The sequence below is a fragment of the Malaclemys terrapin genome, chromosome 10 (assembly GCF_027887155.1).
Source record: "Malaclemys terrapin pileata isolate rMalTer1 chromosome 10, rMalTer1.hap1, whole genome shotgun sequence".
Classification (NCBI taxonomy): domain Eukaryota; kingdom Metazoa; phylum Chordata; order Testudines; family Emydidae; genus Malaclemys; species Malaclemys terrapin.
The window spans coordinates 28,556,625-28,573,959 of record NC_071514.1 but is presented as its reverse complement, the minus strand read 5'-3'; the positions used below and the strand labels follow the sequence as shown (position 1 = coordinate 28,573,959).

At 39.5% G+C, this 17,335-nt stretch overlaps 1 protein-coding gene across 3 annotated transcripts in view; it reads left to right on the top strand.

The window, feature by feature from the left end:
• THSD4 (thrombospondin type 1 domain containing 4) overlaps positions 1–17,335 on the top strand; it is a 641,818-nt gene that overhangs the window by 557,908 nt on the left and 66,575 nt on the right. For all 3 annotated transcript variants that reach the window (XR_008446511.1, XM_054042518.1, XM_054042519.1), the window contains 3 exons: positions 4,593–4,768; positions 9,327–9,423; positions 10,373–10,615. Coding sequence is in view for 2 of the 3 variants with exons in the window: in XM_054042518.1 (XP_053898493.1) it covers positions 4,593–4,768; positions 9,327–9,423; positions 10,373–10,615 (516 nt within the window). In the remaining variant the exon portion in view is untranslated. The remainder of the gene's footprint in view (positions 1–4,592; positions 4,769–9,326; positions 9,424–10,372; positions 10,616–17,335) is intronic.

Here is a 17,335-nt window from a genome sequence, read left to right as displayed (position 1 = left end):
GCTATTTGGGATTCACAGGTGTGATTTTTTTTAAGTAAGTTTCTACCCCTTATGATTGTGGAGAAAAGCCTGAAAATGTGAACTGAGTAAGCCTTAAAGGCACAGAAGCCAGAAGACAACCCATGTATTTAAAAGAACCCAACCCATGTATTTAAAAAAAATAAAATAAATAAAAATCAATGGGCAGGAACCCGTTGTTTACAGAACTTCACTCTTTAGTGCTACATTATTTGTTTTAAATTGTTCCCTATTCTTCTGAGCATCAGATGCAGGAGAAGCAGAATAGAATCTGCAAGCATCAGGACAAGCGCTATGAAACATTATAATTAAAAGAAGTGTTCAAAGCTGAACTTGGAAAAATGAATGTTTTTTAAGGCACCCGAAGTTCAGATTCTATTTTATATCACATTGAGCTTTCCCCCATTAATTCCTAGCCCAAACAAAAGTGCGATGAGAATTTGAAGTCTGAGACGTATGGTACAATCGACGCAAAGTGTTATTGAAGGGTATTATAAACTATGCAGTTTTATTTAAGAAGCTGACAAATAAGGTAGATGAAATCATCAGTAGACTGTGCCTTAATGAGGAATCTGGTAATGCTTTTTATACTCTTTCATACTTTGGTTAAAAATATTAGCACCATAAAATTTCTAGATGGAGGGCAGTAGAGGTGATAAATGCAAGGTGATCAAAACACAGTAAGAGGCACATTTTCCTTTTTTATGTGGAGGCCTCTTTCAAACCTGTCATCTGATGAATGTCAAATTAAAATTTAATGGACTTGTTGGTTTCCAGACAGCCATCTTTCTACAGCTTTATTATTAACAATAATTTAATCTTTGCCAGCGCTTTTTTCATTTCCGAGCTCTTGATGTGCGGATTATTTTTTTAAAAGTAACTGTATAAGAAAAATATTCAGATCATAAAGTTAAACCTTTATTAGAAGTGTTCCATATTAAAAATGATGCAACCCCAGGATCAATATAGTTTGCAAAGCAGCCCTGTACTTCAGGTGTTTGAATTAAAGTTTAACAGTTGTAAATAGCATGTTGCTTATAGTCATTTCTTTCTGTCGGTATTTTATAATAATCTATATTTAATAGTGTGTTGAACCTGAACTTTGCCTCCCAGAAATATGTGAGGAAAGAGAATATACTTGTATGGCTAAGCTAAAAAAAAAAGTTATGTGAAATATATTATTTGTGTCAGCCAACATCCGTAGGTACAGAAATTCTTTATTTAGTAACAGGTGTGTCAGAAAATAAGAGATCCAGGAAACAAATGGACTTAAAATACTTCTCAAGAGAAAATATGTAGCATACATTACAATAAAATGATAAAATTACAATAAAAATTAATATACTATTGTGGGGCCTAATGCTGCACCATCATAGTCACTAGTTGGGCCAATTACCTCAATGCGAGTGGGATCTGGGCCATAAGCAGTGAAGGGTGTTTTTGCTGGATACCAAGTGTTCTAAGTTCTTGCTTGTGCCCTTGAGCATAGTGCTGTGCTGGGAGCAGTAAAGAGCCACCCCACCCCAGGGGGAGAACCAGGAGGCAGAATGCTTCCAGGAGTGCTCAGATGCAAGGTGGGTGCATGCCTACTACCACATCCTTTTCTGGGGTGCAGCTTATTAGTCTTTGTAAACTTTGTAAACCTAGTAAACTTCATTGGGTTCTGTGCATAAGAGCGGAGTACTTGCCAATCCCAGCCCCTTTTGGAGGATTAGTTGTCTAGAAGAATAGTAACAGAGCAGTCTTTGTCTTCCCTTGAGAGCAGGGATTACAATGATGGTTGACCTCTACACGGCCTGCACAAAGTGGAGGTTTCTTTATGCCTTCTCTCGTGTGTAGGTATAATCTGGCTTTAGCTAGACACTTCTATCACTGTTTTTATATTTGCTATCTCACATTGTTATAAAGTTATATTTTGTTAAACAAATATATCAAATTCACTGCTTACAGTGAAGGGCACCCAGTAGGCTGAAATCTAATATCCTCATTGCAATTTATGTAGTTTGAAACCTGTATTGTGTCACTACTAATTTCTTTTTAAAGGTAAACAGATTTGTTTCCATTACATTTTTTTTTTTTACATAAGCTAAGTGAATAAAGCACAATGGTGTGTACTCTGCTCGCAGAGTATCCTTGTGCCGCTCGCTCATGAATTCCTCACATATCACTTGTTTAAATGTATTTGGTGAATGTGTTTGCCAATTTCCTGAGCCAATAGCATCTCTGGCACTGTCTCTATTTGTTACGGAAAGGGTTCCTAAGTCCTGTCCAACTGGAATACCCACTTGTTTGTGGTGTTTAGAATACTTATACTCTCCCATTTGAAAATACTGAATACTGAGAACCAACAATATGCACTTATTCATTTTATTCTGCCCATAATTCCATCCCCAGTTAGGAAGGAGACCTCTTTCTGATATGAGAGGCAATACAGATAAAAGTTAGTTTTGTCTCTCATCTTCTATATGTGTCAACGTATGATGCAGACCATTGCAAACTGACCTGATGTCACTAACATACCGCAATTTCCATTTGATTTAGATTTGAAAACTGGTAGTTCAAGGTTACCATTGTTTCTTAATAATAAATAAGTGACTATTATTATTAATTCACTATATATAACCGTAGTATATGAGTACTGTTTACATAATTCAGTTAAACAATATTTTCTTATACGTTCCCAGCATGGAGACTTCTGCTAGAAGTAGGTTTCACCAACAAGTTTATACTTGTTCTACTTCCCCAAAGGTAAACTAGTCAGCAGCAATCACTGTCATGGGAAAAGAGAGAGGTCCAAAATTTGGGCCTTGTTGTTTAATCTTGTGAGAACCAGTCATAGAAAGAGCCCTACCCCCTCTGGCTCCTTGGTGTTCTGCTCAGGGCTCCCCGAATCTGGAGTAAATGTGTGGCTCCAGTGTGGCCATTGATCTAATGCTATACTAGATCAGACCAGGGTCCATCACATTCAGTACCCTGTCTGCAACAGTGACCAAAACCAAATGCTATGAACTCTTGCAGCGGTGCACTGAGCAGAGGTTGTCATTGAGCTGTGTAGAGTGGTGCCCAGGTCCCTGTCTTGGGTTTATACAGTTACTTTAGAACCCTGTAAGGTTCAATTTTTTCATTCAAGGATGCAATAGGATCCTATTGTTCTATTTTATATATCTCCCTAAATGGTAGATAACCTCATTCTACACTTAAACTATAGTAGACTCAGGGTGGTCTCTTTGGGGTAGGGATTTTCTCTTTTCTATATATATGTACCCATAGGCGCCAATCCGCAGGTGCTTTGGGGCTGGAGCACTCACAGGGAAAAATTGGTGGGTGCTTAGCACCCACCGGCAGCTCCCCACCCTACCCTACCCCGCACCAGCTCACCTCCGCCTCCGCTCTGCCTCCACCTCCTCCCCTGGGCACACCATGTGCCTGCTTTTTCCCCCTAGCTCCCAGCACTTGTGCTGCGAAACAGCTGATTCGCGTGGCGAGCGCTGGGAGGGAGGGGGGAGGAGGGAGAACGCAGCGTGCTCGGGGAAGGGGCAGAGATTTGGGGAAGGGGTCCAATAGGGGCAGGGAGGGGGTGGAGTTGGGGCTGGGATTTGGGGGAAGGGGTTGGAATGGGGGTTGGGCAGGGGTGGGGAAAGGATGGGGCGGGGCCAGGAGCGGGGGGGCCTGAGCACCCACCAGCGCCGGGGAAAGTTGGCGCCTATGTATGTACCGTGCCTAGCACAGTGAGGCTTCAGTTTTGTTTGGGCCTTTAGGCACAAGTCATAGTAATACAATGATTGTACTAGGTGTTGGGCAAACATAAGAGGTAGTTTCTGCCCCAAAGAGCTTACAATCTAAATAGACTAGGCAGAAAAAGGAATTAGTAGAATTAGTCTCCCTTACGGATAGGGAACAATGGTGTTTGCAGATACCCGTCACCCCAAGCAGTTTTACAGAACAGAATTTTGCAGATGTTTGGCAAAATGTGTATTCTGTAAAGGAAAATTAAAGATTTGCCAAAGGCTGCATTAAGAATAATTGGAATATTTGGCAAACCAAAGTATTTTCTGGTTCATAAATTGTAGGGGTGGTAGTGGTTCTACATAGTGTAGATGTTGTGATAATCTGTATTCACTTCAGTGCTTTACTGTGTCCAAACCACTAAATAAAGATTCACGTGGATGTGGAGGAAGTTCAGGAAACCACTTCCCCGTTATCCATGTGTATTCAATGTACCCGTCTGGCTGGCTGAGACAAAATCACAACATGATATTCCATGAAAAATTAGTTTTCTATTGTAGCTTTGTATTTTTCTCTTCCTGCGGAATAAAATTCACATATTCAAATAAGAGTCAGGTTTTTGAGACTGGGTTTCTTTGCACAAGTATTTATATTATCTGCAATATTTTCTGTTCCAGCAATACTGCCTGATTCCATGAAGTCAGAGAATATACAGCAGCATAATCCAGTTACGTGAATTTGTTTGTGTTTGCCTCAAAAACCCTTTAACAGTCTGAGAACTAGTATATAAAAGTGATACCTTGTGATCAGCATTTGTGTGTGTGTGTTTTTTTTTCTCTCCCTGACAGCACTGCGGAGTCGATCAGGACGGTCCATCATCAATGGAAACTGGGCAATTGATCGACCCGGGAGATATGAAGGAGGAGGGACTACATTCACATATAAACGTCCAAATGAAATCTCAAGCACTGCAGGGGAGTCCTTTTTAGCAGACGGTCCGACAGACGAGATCCTGGATGTCTATGTAAGTTTGTCAAATTCAGATTAACCTTCCTAGTGGAAAACAAGAGTTCTGGTCTTTGTTCACACATGACACTAAAAACACAAGCAATAGCAATAGATAAATGCCAGCATTCCATTTAATCCTTAGAGGTAACAGTGTTTTAGATATGACAATATCTTTGCTGTTACCTCTGTATTGCCCCAGATCATAGGAAATCTAAACAGTAACAGATATCTCTTACCACCTGGGTTTACTGAGCTGGAATTGATATGCAAACTAGACACAATCAACTCCGGTTTGAATAAGGACTGGGAATGGCTGAGCCATTACAAACATTGAATCTATCTCCCCTTGTAAGTATGCTCACACTTCTTATCAAACTGTCTGTACTGGGCTATCTTGATTATCACTTCAAACGTTTTTTTTCTCTTAATTAATTGGCCTCAAAGAGTTGGTAAGACAACTCCCACCTGTTTATGCTCTCTGTATGTGTGTATATATATCTCCTCAATATATGTTCCATTCTATATGCATCCAAAGAAGTGGGCTGTAGTCCACGAAAGCTTATGCTCTAATAAATTTGTTAGTCTCTAAGGTGCCACAAGTACTCCTGTTCTTCTTTTTCCAGTAAAACCAATTTAACTTGTTGAGTAAAATCAGAGGCAAAGCATATAGTATTCTTTATTTCATGAGAGCTGTATTTCCTCCAGACACTTTTCTGCTGAAGATAATTTGGCTTGGTTAGTTTTATAGTTACCTGAATCAAACGTCTGAAGCCTGTCAAGACTTCTGATGGATTCAAGCCTTCTTGATTCTGTATATTTTTAAATGAATATAAGTAAAAGCTACAAAATGAAGCATTCCTGGGCAGAGTTTTAATGGCAAACTTCATTAGGAAATCCTAAACAGCAGACACTCTGCAAAGCAATCGCAGAACCAAATTGCAGTGAAATCCTGGCTCCATTGAAGTCAATGGCAAAAGCATTGATTTCAATGGAGTCAGGATTCAACTCAGTGTATTTCTGGTATTGTTCAACACTGAAATAAAAATGCTATTGTGGATTATTATAGCATACTATGAAATTAATTGTGCATATAAGCATGCTCATACACAAATATAAAATAAAATATATTGGCTGAAAGACCACATGTAGTATAGATACACAGTCTGAATTGATGATATTGGTTGTTTTAATTGGCCAGGGTTTGGTTGTCATTAAACTCAACAAGTGAAATGACACATGATAGAAAAATTAGTGCCGTATATTTTTATAGAAAGTGCACCGGCTCCTACAACTGGAAGAGTTACAAATGGCAAAATGATTAAAAAGTAACAATAATTATTTATTGTATTGCTTTAACAGGGCCCAATGTGGGAAATGGGGAATAATTTTTCATTTGTTGTGATGTAAAATGTTGATGTAAAGATTAATAGATTCTGATTGCCCAGAATGCATATTACTAAAAAAAAAGGATATAATGAGCACTTACATAAAGAATATTGGCTGGTGTGAGCTGAGATGCTGTGATGTTTTTATTGCCAAGAAATTGATGCCTAATGTACGATGACTGTATTACCCAGAGGGAAGGCAAAGGAGCCATGCATGACTTATTCAGGTGTTCCCAAATAAGTATTATCAAAAACTTTAGAGCACCTTAAATTAATCAGAATAAAATGTATTTTGATTTTTAGAGCTCTTATATCTCATAGTTTGTTTGTGTCACTATTATGTATTGATTTAATCTTTGCCTGTTTATCTCCCTTCATTTTTCCCTTCAAGACATCTTATTTGCCAGTAAGAAAACAGCAAGGTTGCCATGGGTTTGGGCACAGCTTAGTGACTTGAACTGTGGGTTATTGCTGTGGACTGGCCCCCTGGTTTGGCACTCTGTCTCTTTCATCATGCTCTCTGTAGGATGTCAGGACCGCCGGAGGCTTATCTAGGCTGGCTGATAGATCAGCATTCTCCCTTTCACTGCATTGTAGGTTGGTTGAGAAGCCATCTGTGCTGGTTTGTCCTAAAATGGGGATTGGAGGAGTGTTAGATGAAAGAAAATCATAGGAGCTTTGTTAATAGCATAATCACCCTCGCACAGGTCCTCACTTTCTAGTTACAGAGAGATAGCTAATATTAACATAAACCAGTTTCCAGTTCCTCAACTCCCTGAACCATACAGTCCTTGTCTTACCATTTCTGAATCCTTTTCCTTAGCTCCGAACCTTGAAGGGATATGAAAATGTTAATTCCAACTGGCTATCAGTCTTTTCTCTCACTTCCTGCTGTCTTTCTTCCATTCTCCAGTTGCACAGGAAAAGGCTCCCAAGTTATGTTATAGCAAAGTTTAAACAGATAGATAAAGAACAGAAATTCAGATCAGTTTGGTTATGCACATAAAGCAGCTATGACATGAATACAATAAAGCTAATTGTTACAAAAGCTTACATTGCCACTAACTCAAAGCAGAACTGTTATAACAGGTCCTTGTGAGTAGTTTTGGGAAACACTATGGAAGAATCAGGGGAACCATAGGAGAGCTTTCCTTGGAACTACCCAAACTGTAGGGTCCTGATCTGAAGAGATGTGGAGCACTCTCCGCTCCCACTGAAGTCAATAGGACTTGAGAGTGCTCAGCACCTCGCAGGACTGGGCACCAAGAGAGTGCATTTTAAAATTGTAGAGAGAGGTCAGAAGGTCAGCTCTTATAGAAATCATTACAGGTAGTGCATTCTCATATGATTCCCGAAAGTGGGTGCTCTCATTGGGGCAGAGCTTAGAGAAAAAGCTGTTGAGTTTGCCAGAGGAAGCACTTTTCAAAGACAAAGAGATGAATTCTAACTCGGAATAACTCTGTAGACTTCAGTGGATTCCAGAATGGCTTTCTGACTGCAAAACAAACCTAGTGCCACAAGTTTGTTGCTGGTGGGTCACAGGGGTGTTGAAGGGATTTTCTCTTGGTTGTAGCCCTTGCTTTGGCAGAACCAAGACACTTTTCATGTTCAAGAGGAAGTGTCTGGCTGATAAGGAAACTCAGGTATAAGGCACTAACAGCAATCTGTAGTGATGATTTTTTTTTTAAGACAGACTTTTTAAAATTAAACTGGCTGAAGCTTCTACCAGAGCAATCCAACACCCCTGCAGAGGACCAAGTTCTTTTAAGGCAGCAGTGTGATCAGCCGCATTATTAAAGTAACCAAGGCCAGGCTAATAGAATCAACAGTACATAGTGTCTATAACTGATAATGCAAGCATCCCTATTCCCACTCCACCAGCATAATGTAGCGCTGCTAAGGGGTTCAAATGGTTTTCCAAGAGGCGCAAGTACCTTGCAAGGGCTTTATTATGCAGCTCCTAGGTTGGTAGGCACTTATTCACACACCCTCCCTTGATTTCAATGGGATACACATGTGAGTGCTTACTAATGTGCATAAGGATTTTACAATTGGGCTCTAAAACCTCTACACTTTGTTGTTGTCTTTCTTTGCAGGTACGCTCAAGGTTCCCAGTGCTAGATAAAAATATTAAAACAAACCAAAAAAAACCCAACCAAACCAACCCTTTTGTCCAACAGTAGAAAAAATGAGGGACCTTTTCTGCATGTTTGGCTGTCTGTGGAATGTTCAGTCCAATTGGCTGAAAATGAATTTGGCGGTGGTTGGGAACACAATTCTATATCAGTGATACAGTCACCACAATGTATATGTGGACCTCTGTTATCTATTTACTTGAGCACTGTTAAACGACTGCTATATAAATGGAATAGACATACAATTGTTAGCTAGTTTTGCTTGCTGCTTTATACATACTGTGGTGAGTGATATGTGTTGAGCTGCAAGGCTATAAAAGGGGACAACTTGGTATCTGAGGTAACACAGATGGGTTAATAAGAACACAAGAATGGCCATAATGAGACAGAGCAATGTTCTATCTAGCCCACTGTCCTGTCTTCCAACAGTGCTCAGTGTCAGATGCTCCAGAATGAACAGAACAGGGCGATTATCAAATGATAATACATAAGTGCTGTTTATGCATTCTCAACTCAAGTAGAACTGACAATCATTTGAGAAGAGAGCTAGCCGGGTTTGGAACATTTGGATATGGACCCTTCCCCCTCTTTCTTCTCCTTCTTGTTTATCTTTTCTCAGTTATCTGTCAGGTCAGTTATTTCAGTCCCAACCCATTTGTCGTCTGAACCTCTCTCGCCACCTAGTGTTCAGTGAAAGACTTTTAACAACACTGCTGTATTTTCACATTTTGCACCTGTACCAAGAAGACGCATATGATGTAGTTCTTCACAGTGATGTTTTTGAGTAACAGCTGTTCCTTCCTATTACAATTTAGTGCAATTTGCAAATGTAGAAACTCATATTTTCTTTACTTGTCTTAGCCTCTCAGGAACAAATTGTTTATTTTCATATTTCACTGATGTACCAAACAAACCTTTGTCTTTTCTAATAATAGCAATCATCATGCTGTTGATTGGTTTAAATGCATATTTCTGTTAAGCAGTAGTAAGCTAACAAGTGAAAGGGTGATTATTTTGAATAAGGAAACATTTATTTGACTGTTTTTCCTCTTAGATGATACATCAGCAACCTAACCCAGGTATACATTACGAGTATATCATTCCAGAAGCCAATGTCATTAGCCCTCAGTTGCCTCCTCACAGAAGGCCAGGTAAATCATCATTGCCTTAAGCACATTCTTTAGCATTATGAGCCAGTAGTAATATTCTGGCCTCACTGAAGTCAGTGGAAGTTTTGTCATTGGCTTCATGAGGCCAGGATTTCACCCCTGATGTTCAGCTGGTGTAAAGCAATGTAACTCCATTGACTTCGATGGAGTTACTCTGATTTGCTTCAGCCTAGGATCTGGTTCTTTAGTTCTGTTTTGAAGGTAATTTTGTCTTTAATGTGTCACATGGGATAAGAACACACCGTGACTTTTCCTTGATCAGTTACTGTTATGAGCTGAATTGCTCTGCCTGTATTTCAGAAATTAAAATACTTTTTCTTTCTTTTTGGAGTTTGATATTTTGAAACAACCTTTCTCAGCTTCTCTCTCGCAATCCTGTGGAAATTTCTAAGCCCCCAAAGCTAAACTTTCTCTAGACAGAATATATTTAGAATTCTATAGCATGGAGGTGTGTTAAATGTAACAGTAATTCTGGAAAAAAAAAAAAAAAAAGAGAAAATTGGCAGGCAAGTTTGGTACTATTTCTCATGTTTTTGATTCTCCTTGTCAGATTTGTATTGGCTCTATAGCCTGTTTCTTAATGAGGAGCAGCTGGAATTTGACATTAAGAGGCACAGAATATGGAGCATGGTGAAAAAACAAATCCTTGGAAAACTTGATTGACATTAGGTGCAATAATTATGCTAGAAAATGCCTGGTGAATTTCCACTTTTGTGTGTGTGTTTGCTTGCTGAGAATTGGGTGCCTCATTGAAAAGCAGCAAAGTCTTTGTCTGCAGAACAATCCAGCAAGTCTGGATATGGAGATAAAAGCTATTTCCAAGCTTGACAACTTTGTAGACCATTGTTGCAACTACTAATTAGTGAATGCATTAGCTAATATTTGAAAGAGATGATCACTCTTTTAATTTGCTATTGTTGCCTGTCCCCAGGGGAGCCATTCAATGGTCAGTTAGAACTGACAGATGGTACAGATCACGAAGATGGGAATTTGCATAGGGAGACAGACACTCACACTGGACAGTCAACAGGGACCTTTCCTGTTATTCAGCCAGGAAGGTTTCCTTCTCATCAGCCAGACAACCAGGTGCCTGCTGTGCAGCCACCACGACGAAACCGAGAACACAACTGGAAACAGGTTGGAACAACTGAGTGCACCACTTCGTGTGGGAAAGGTAAATGCTTTACAGTGTATGCATAGTATTTATATTACACACAGGAGGATTCCAGGCCAGGAGAAGAAAAACATGGGGGAAAGAGCATGTTAGGGTGCATCTACACTACAGCAGGGAGTCGATTTAAGATACGCAAATTCAGCTACGTGAATAGCGTAGCTGAATTCGACGTATTGCAGCCGACTTACCCCGTTGTGAGGACGGCGGCAAAATCGACTTCTGCCGCTTTTTGTCGGCGGCGCTTACTACCACCTCCGCTGGTGGAGTTAGAGCGCCGATTTGGGGATCGATTGTCGCGTCCCAACGGGACACGATAAATCGATCCCCGAGAGGTCGATTTCTACCCGCCGATTCAGGCGGGTAGTATAGACCAGACCTTAGAAAACCCAGCAAATCCCTCTATGCATTAGACATATGTTTGAGTCACTGCTTCCTGTTGTTTCTCACTAAGTGATAGACAGACAAATCTGTAGCACAAAGTGGGTTCCAAATATATGTCAATAAAAATAATTTTAAAAGAAAAGAAACAGAGCATGGTGCACATAGTTTACAAACAGGCTTGGAAGATTCCAATTTTTTTTATAATTTCAACAGATAATATTGATGTTTATTTTTAAGTATTTTTTATCAATTTAATTTTTCACAGTTGTGCAAAATTATGAGTTTTAAGCATTTTTTATATTTTTATCCATATACATTTTCACAGCTGTGGGAATTTTGGGGGGGTGTCAGTCCATAGAGGGGGTCAGTCCATAATTATTTAATGACAGTGATATTCAAAAAGGTAACGCTTCATAACCATTAACACACAAACTGTCAACACGCATCAAAATATACAAAGTAAATATCCTTAAATCAAACTCTAATAAGTTCTCAAGCAGCATTTTTCTTACTTTGCCTATCTGTAAATTTTAATTATTATTGATGGAAATATTTTTCATTGGTTTGTGTGTGTATGGTGAAATCGACATTTACTGACAAAAATCTAATTCTTCCGAGCCTAATTATAAAGCAGAACATGGTATCCATTGCTAAAATGAGAAATATTGCAGTCTTTTATGGCTGAGGACAATTGCCTAAAGTTGCTTTTCTCATGTTTCCCTGATACACTACCATTATCCTCAGCATTCTCTGGTTTCCTTTCCCTGTTTGTTTAAGTCCTCCATTTTCATTAGTACTTTTAGCACCTCTGTAAATATCTTCCTACTATTTGCCTGGATTGCACCTATACTGGTAGTGATTCCTCCAGTGATTCCTCCATCTCAGAGCTCCATTTGCTAGTTAGATGCCCTTACAATATATGGTGTGAATTACAAGCTTTTTGAGGGATTCGACCCCTTTAATTAACCTTTTGCATGATGAGGCATAGCTGTTTGGTGCACAAAAGCTGGTTGAACTAGCCAATGGTAGGAACAGAGGTACTGATGCTTTTGACGAACATCAGTGGTATATTCTCCAGAACAGGCGTGCAGGAGCTGAATACTTGAGCAGAAGATGATAGTAGAGTGTGTAGTTTCTAGAGATTTGTGATGTCCAAACACAATTTTTGTTAATGTTTACAGCCTCTCTCACTGTAGCAGCTGAGTACCCTTTTCCTATTTGGAAACCCAACAAATTGTATTAAAATATAACCTAAATTGAGGTGCTCTAGTAAATACTGTCCTTTTTGTCTGGAATAAAACCCAAGTGTAAATAATAAAAACAATCAAAATAAGATATAATCTAAACCAAGTGAAAGTGCCTTCCTTCATGCTCTGACTCCTGCTCTAGCAAACCTCTGACAGGAGTAAATTCTACTGGTGGGGAAGGTCACCTGAGAAGTCCTGCCACCAGGACTTATAAAATACACTTAACTCCAGGTATTGTCAACATATACCTCCTAGCTGAGCTTATTATAAAGTGGAAAGGCTCTCTCAGGCTAGGTCTACACTACCCGCCTGAATCGGCGGGTAGAAATCGACCTCTCGGGGATCGATTTATCGCGTCCCGTCGGGACACGACAATCGATCCCCGAATCAACACTCTTACTCCACCAGTGGAGGTGGGAGTAAGCGCCGTCGACAGGAAGCCGCAGAGGTCGATTTTGCCACCGTCCTCACAGCGGGGTAAGTCGGCTGCGGTACGTCAAATTCAGCTACGCTATTCACGTAGCTGAATTTGCGTATCTTAAATCGACTTCCCCCTGTAGTGTAGATGTAGCCTCAGAAAGCTTGGCCAGTGAGGTATATGTCAGGGCTACTGATATAGCTAACGAAACACAACTCTACACATTCCATATAACTTGATAAGTTGATGGGAAAATTGTGATTCTGTTGAGCTAGAATAAAGAAAACTTTAACTCTGGACATAGAGGAAAGGTAACATCTTTGTGGCAGTGAGCATAGTCCTGAGGTGAGGGAAGACAATTAAAGGTGGTGATGTAAAGGGAGTTGATAGTGTATTCTGTTACTGGGAATATCGAGCTGTTAGACAGATGTGACTGCTCTGCAAACCTATTTCCTCTGGGGGGAAATTTTAGTTAATTTTCTTTAGCGTGCTCTCCTTGCTCCAAAATACGAAACTGAGCTAGTGCATGAAATCTTAATATCGTGCGGATCCTTATGCACATCATCATCATAATGAATTCAAATTATATCTCTGTTGGGAAAGCGGGTAGTTAAGCACACTACATCGATGTTCTCTTTTTTTTATTGTTATTCCTTGCTAGTCCCAGACAATGAATTGGGAAATCGGCCCAACTTGGGGAAATTATGGCAGAAATGTTACAGTACTAAAATCAGGACTCTTGGGAGTCTGACACTTGGGGGCAGGCAGTGAACGTAAATCATATTATTTTGCTTGGACTTAGGAAATGGCTTTTAGATTAGAGTATGTGGGCAGGATCCTCAGCTACTGTAAATAGATATAAACTCTCTTGCAATCAGTGAGGATCACCAGCTGAGGATTGGAACAATCATATTTTCGGAAGGTGGAAGCTGAAGTTTCTTTGCAAAATAATTGTGCATTTGAGCACTCAGATCAAGAAATTCTGCATGCAAATACAGGTGCACAAATCTGCAAGGGTTTTGAGGGGTTTCAGTCATTTTATAGGAAGAATGTTGGAAACTTTCCTTTGTAATCCCTATGATCAGAATTTTGCTGTTTTTAAATATCTGGCAGTCAGTGGGAAGCAGCTATGAAATCTGAATCCAGATTAAACAGCAGAACACTAGAAAAATATCATATCACAGGAAAGCTTTCAGCATGTTATGGAACTGAGACTTACTCCCTGAAATTAGAGAGGAGGAATGTCTGAAATAAATATACCTTCCCTAGGTTCTAACGGGGGGTGAACCTTGTGTCCCAGACTCTACCAAATTTAATTAGCAGTATACTGTACTGGGAGAACTATGATTTGCTAATAGCATGAACAGTTTGTTACAAATCTAGGCCTGAGTTACTTGGCTGACTACCTCTGCCCATATAATTCTCCAAGGCAATTGAGGTCCAACAGGTTCTTTGCTCTCTCTCAAAGAGAAATGATAAAGAGAGGCAAAACAATTTTTTGAAACAACGTTGAAATTTTGAACTTGTTTCCATTTTGCAGAGTTTGTAAAGGAATATTTTTTATTTCTTTTTTAAAAACATTCTGAGAATTTTTTTTTGATAATTTTTGAAAATTTGAACTTTTTTCCACATTTGCCTTTTTTGCAACTGCAAATTTTTTTTTATGTCCATCGTTTCCTTCACTTTTTCATTTTTTCTTTTCTTCTTTTCCTACTCTCTAATTTTTCATAACTTCTTCAACTTTGGGAAGTTATTGACTAGCAAAAGGAGGAAGGAAAAGAAGAAAAGTGCCTACACATCATTCATTCTCTTTCATTCTATGGCAGAATGGCATCAAGGAAAAACTGAGAAGAAAATTGATTTTTCATTAAAAACTGGAAATATTGGACGTACTTTTCACTGAAGTTTTTGATTTTGAAAAAAGGCCATTTATCCTTTTTTTAAATTATTTTTCAGATGAAAAATATCAACCAGCTCTGTCCTAAAGTTCTATCTGATCAGACTGAGCGTGTAGCTTTTTAATACCAGGGTCCATGCCTGTGGAAACTGCTAACTTCCCCAAACGCGGTAGTGAGAGTATTTCTCTGGCACCAACTCTGTGCATCAGCCAGATACAGATGAGAGCATATGCCACTACAGTTTATACACTCCAGGAACCAGAGAAACTCCTCCTGAGAGCAACTCCTCTTCCCTGTTCCCCTATCCTCCAGCACAGACTGTGGCTTAGAGCCACAATCTAGGCCTTAGCTTAGCTGTAAATGGAAACACATTACAGAGAGAGTGGTATGAATACGAAATTTAGTAACAGTGATACCGCAGTGTGCAGCATGTTCTTAATTGAAAAAGCAAATTCATAAAGAAAGCTAATGACTAAAGCACCCTGCTGATTGCTAAATTACCTACTTTCTACTAGAACTAGAAGAATGAAGACGCTCTGTATGCAATTTTATTGTAAATTAGCATTTCAGCTGCAAACCTTCTCATTTAAATATATTGCTGAATGACTTTAAATTTGGCAGACATGTAAGCTTTTAATTTCCTTTATTATAAATGCCATATTTTGCTGCATGTCAGCCAACAGCATTAATCAGAACCACACTTATTTTATTTAAACCATGGGTGTGAGTTAAAGCTATTACAAAACTTTAGTGCAAGATCAATTAAAACAAATAGCTATCTGAATGTACTGTGCGCGTGCGCTCTCTCTCTTTCTCTCTCTCTCTCTTTCTCTCGCAGCCAACCTCCTGGTTAGATGAAGAAAAACGTAAGTTTTGTAAATACGGGATGAGATGCAGGAGTCTGCAGAAAATCTGTTAACACAGTTAAAAACTTTTCAGTAATCACCAAAAGTTACCATTAAAATTGAGATTTAAAACACTGGGAGGTAGGAATGTGGGGCTAGTTAACAACAGATGCTAGACTTAGACAGCAGATTCAAGTGGATAATTAGATATAGAAGGAGCTGGAGCAGACTAAGCATTCAGTCCAATGGCATAAGATCTGCATTGTCAGCAATCATGTAAGCCAGTTGCAGTATCGATGGACTCTTAGCATAATAGGCTTCTAACTTATACCACATTAGCCAAGATGTTCAAGCTGTTGCTATTACAGTTTTACCCTTTTGTTCACTCCTCCCTGCCACATACACATACACAGCTGCATGTTGTCAGCAAATTATCCAGTTTCAGAGTTGTGCAGACTTTTAGCCATGTGACTCATTTGGACTTTTACGATGAGTCATGCAGCTTTGAACTCTGCACATGTGCGTGTTTCATATGTTACATGCTGGGTAACAACAGGAGAGGACTCCATGTTTCTACAATTAAACAGCTCTTTGTTAAGAGAACTATTTACAGAGGTGCAGCTAGCATTCTAGCCATTTGCACACAGACTGGCTTTCTAGTGCCTCCTGCATCCTGTACTCCTCCCTCTAAGTTCCATGCAAGTTGCTGCACTGTAGGCCTATAGTTTGGTTCTAAAATAGACGCAAGCATATTTGGTGGCCGAAGGAAGGAATTAAGCTGCAACTCTAACATCTGGTGCCATACTCTCTCGCATCTTTCCTGTAAGGATTTACTTCTCTTTACTCTGAGGATGTAAATCCTCTTGGTGTTTGGTCTACTCTAGACGTACCTTGTAGAGGATTGTGCCTTCAAGAAACCTGATACATCAGGAAGAACAGCTGGTGTTGGGTAAGGGTGGGAGATATGCAATATGATCTCTGGAAAGCTGCAACAAGAGTCTGCTTGCTGAAACATAAACATTGTCTAATAGTTGTCTGTGTGTCTGATAACGAACTGGGGACTCTACTCTTCAGGTTGTATACTGTTCTTCCCTACATTCCCAAGCAAAGCAGCTGTTAACATAAATGAGAGTCAGTATAGTTTTACCTTAGTTTTACTTCAGAAACAAAGGTCTACCCCAGCTGTCACATAGGTCCATGGCAAAACTTCCATTGTTTTCAACTGAAACAGGATCAGACCCTAAATTTGGGGAGGAGAGTTAGTAAGATAGGGACAGCATATCAGGATATGTCTGTGGAAAGAAGGGGAAACAATTTAGCTGCATTCCTGTTTGAATTATGTGTTTTGTTTGTGGTTAGTTCATTTTGGGGTATAAACGTACTTACCTCTAACCTAAGCAGGATCTTTCCCTTTCACATCAGAGTTTATTTTCACACTCCATTATTTCTTTTTTTGCCCACCCATCAGTCTCCACATTAACTGGGCCTATTCCAAAGTTGCTAGTGATTTGGGGTGCTTCACTTTATGATGCCCAACTTAAGATAACTGAAAATGGCCTGATTTTCACAGGTCTGGTGCTCAGCCAATATAGCGTAGCTCCCGAGAAGAATTAGAATAAATTGGTTACAGGCAAGGATGGAAAAGTTTGACATGGATCTTCTTTGGAACAGAGTAGCAGAAATGAGAAAGAACTGTGTGGGTTTTGAGGGAGTTTGTACAAACTCTTCTTTCACCTCAGAACTAGAGTTGTGTGACTCACTGAACTGCTGGAAATGGTGAAAATTCTCTGTTCCAGAATAATGGAAGTGACACACTTGGCACTTTGGTCTGAATTTTTCACCATCCTCAGAGACAGGTTACACAAGCAAAGGAAATCACCGCCTTTCTCTCTAAGTGCAAAACTTAGCTAAAGAGACTAAGCAGTTAAAAA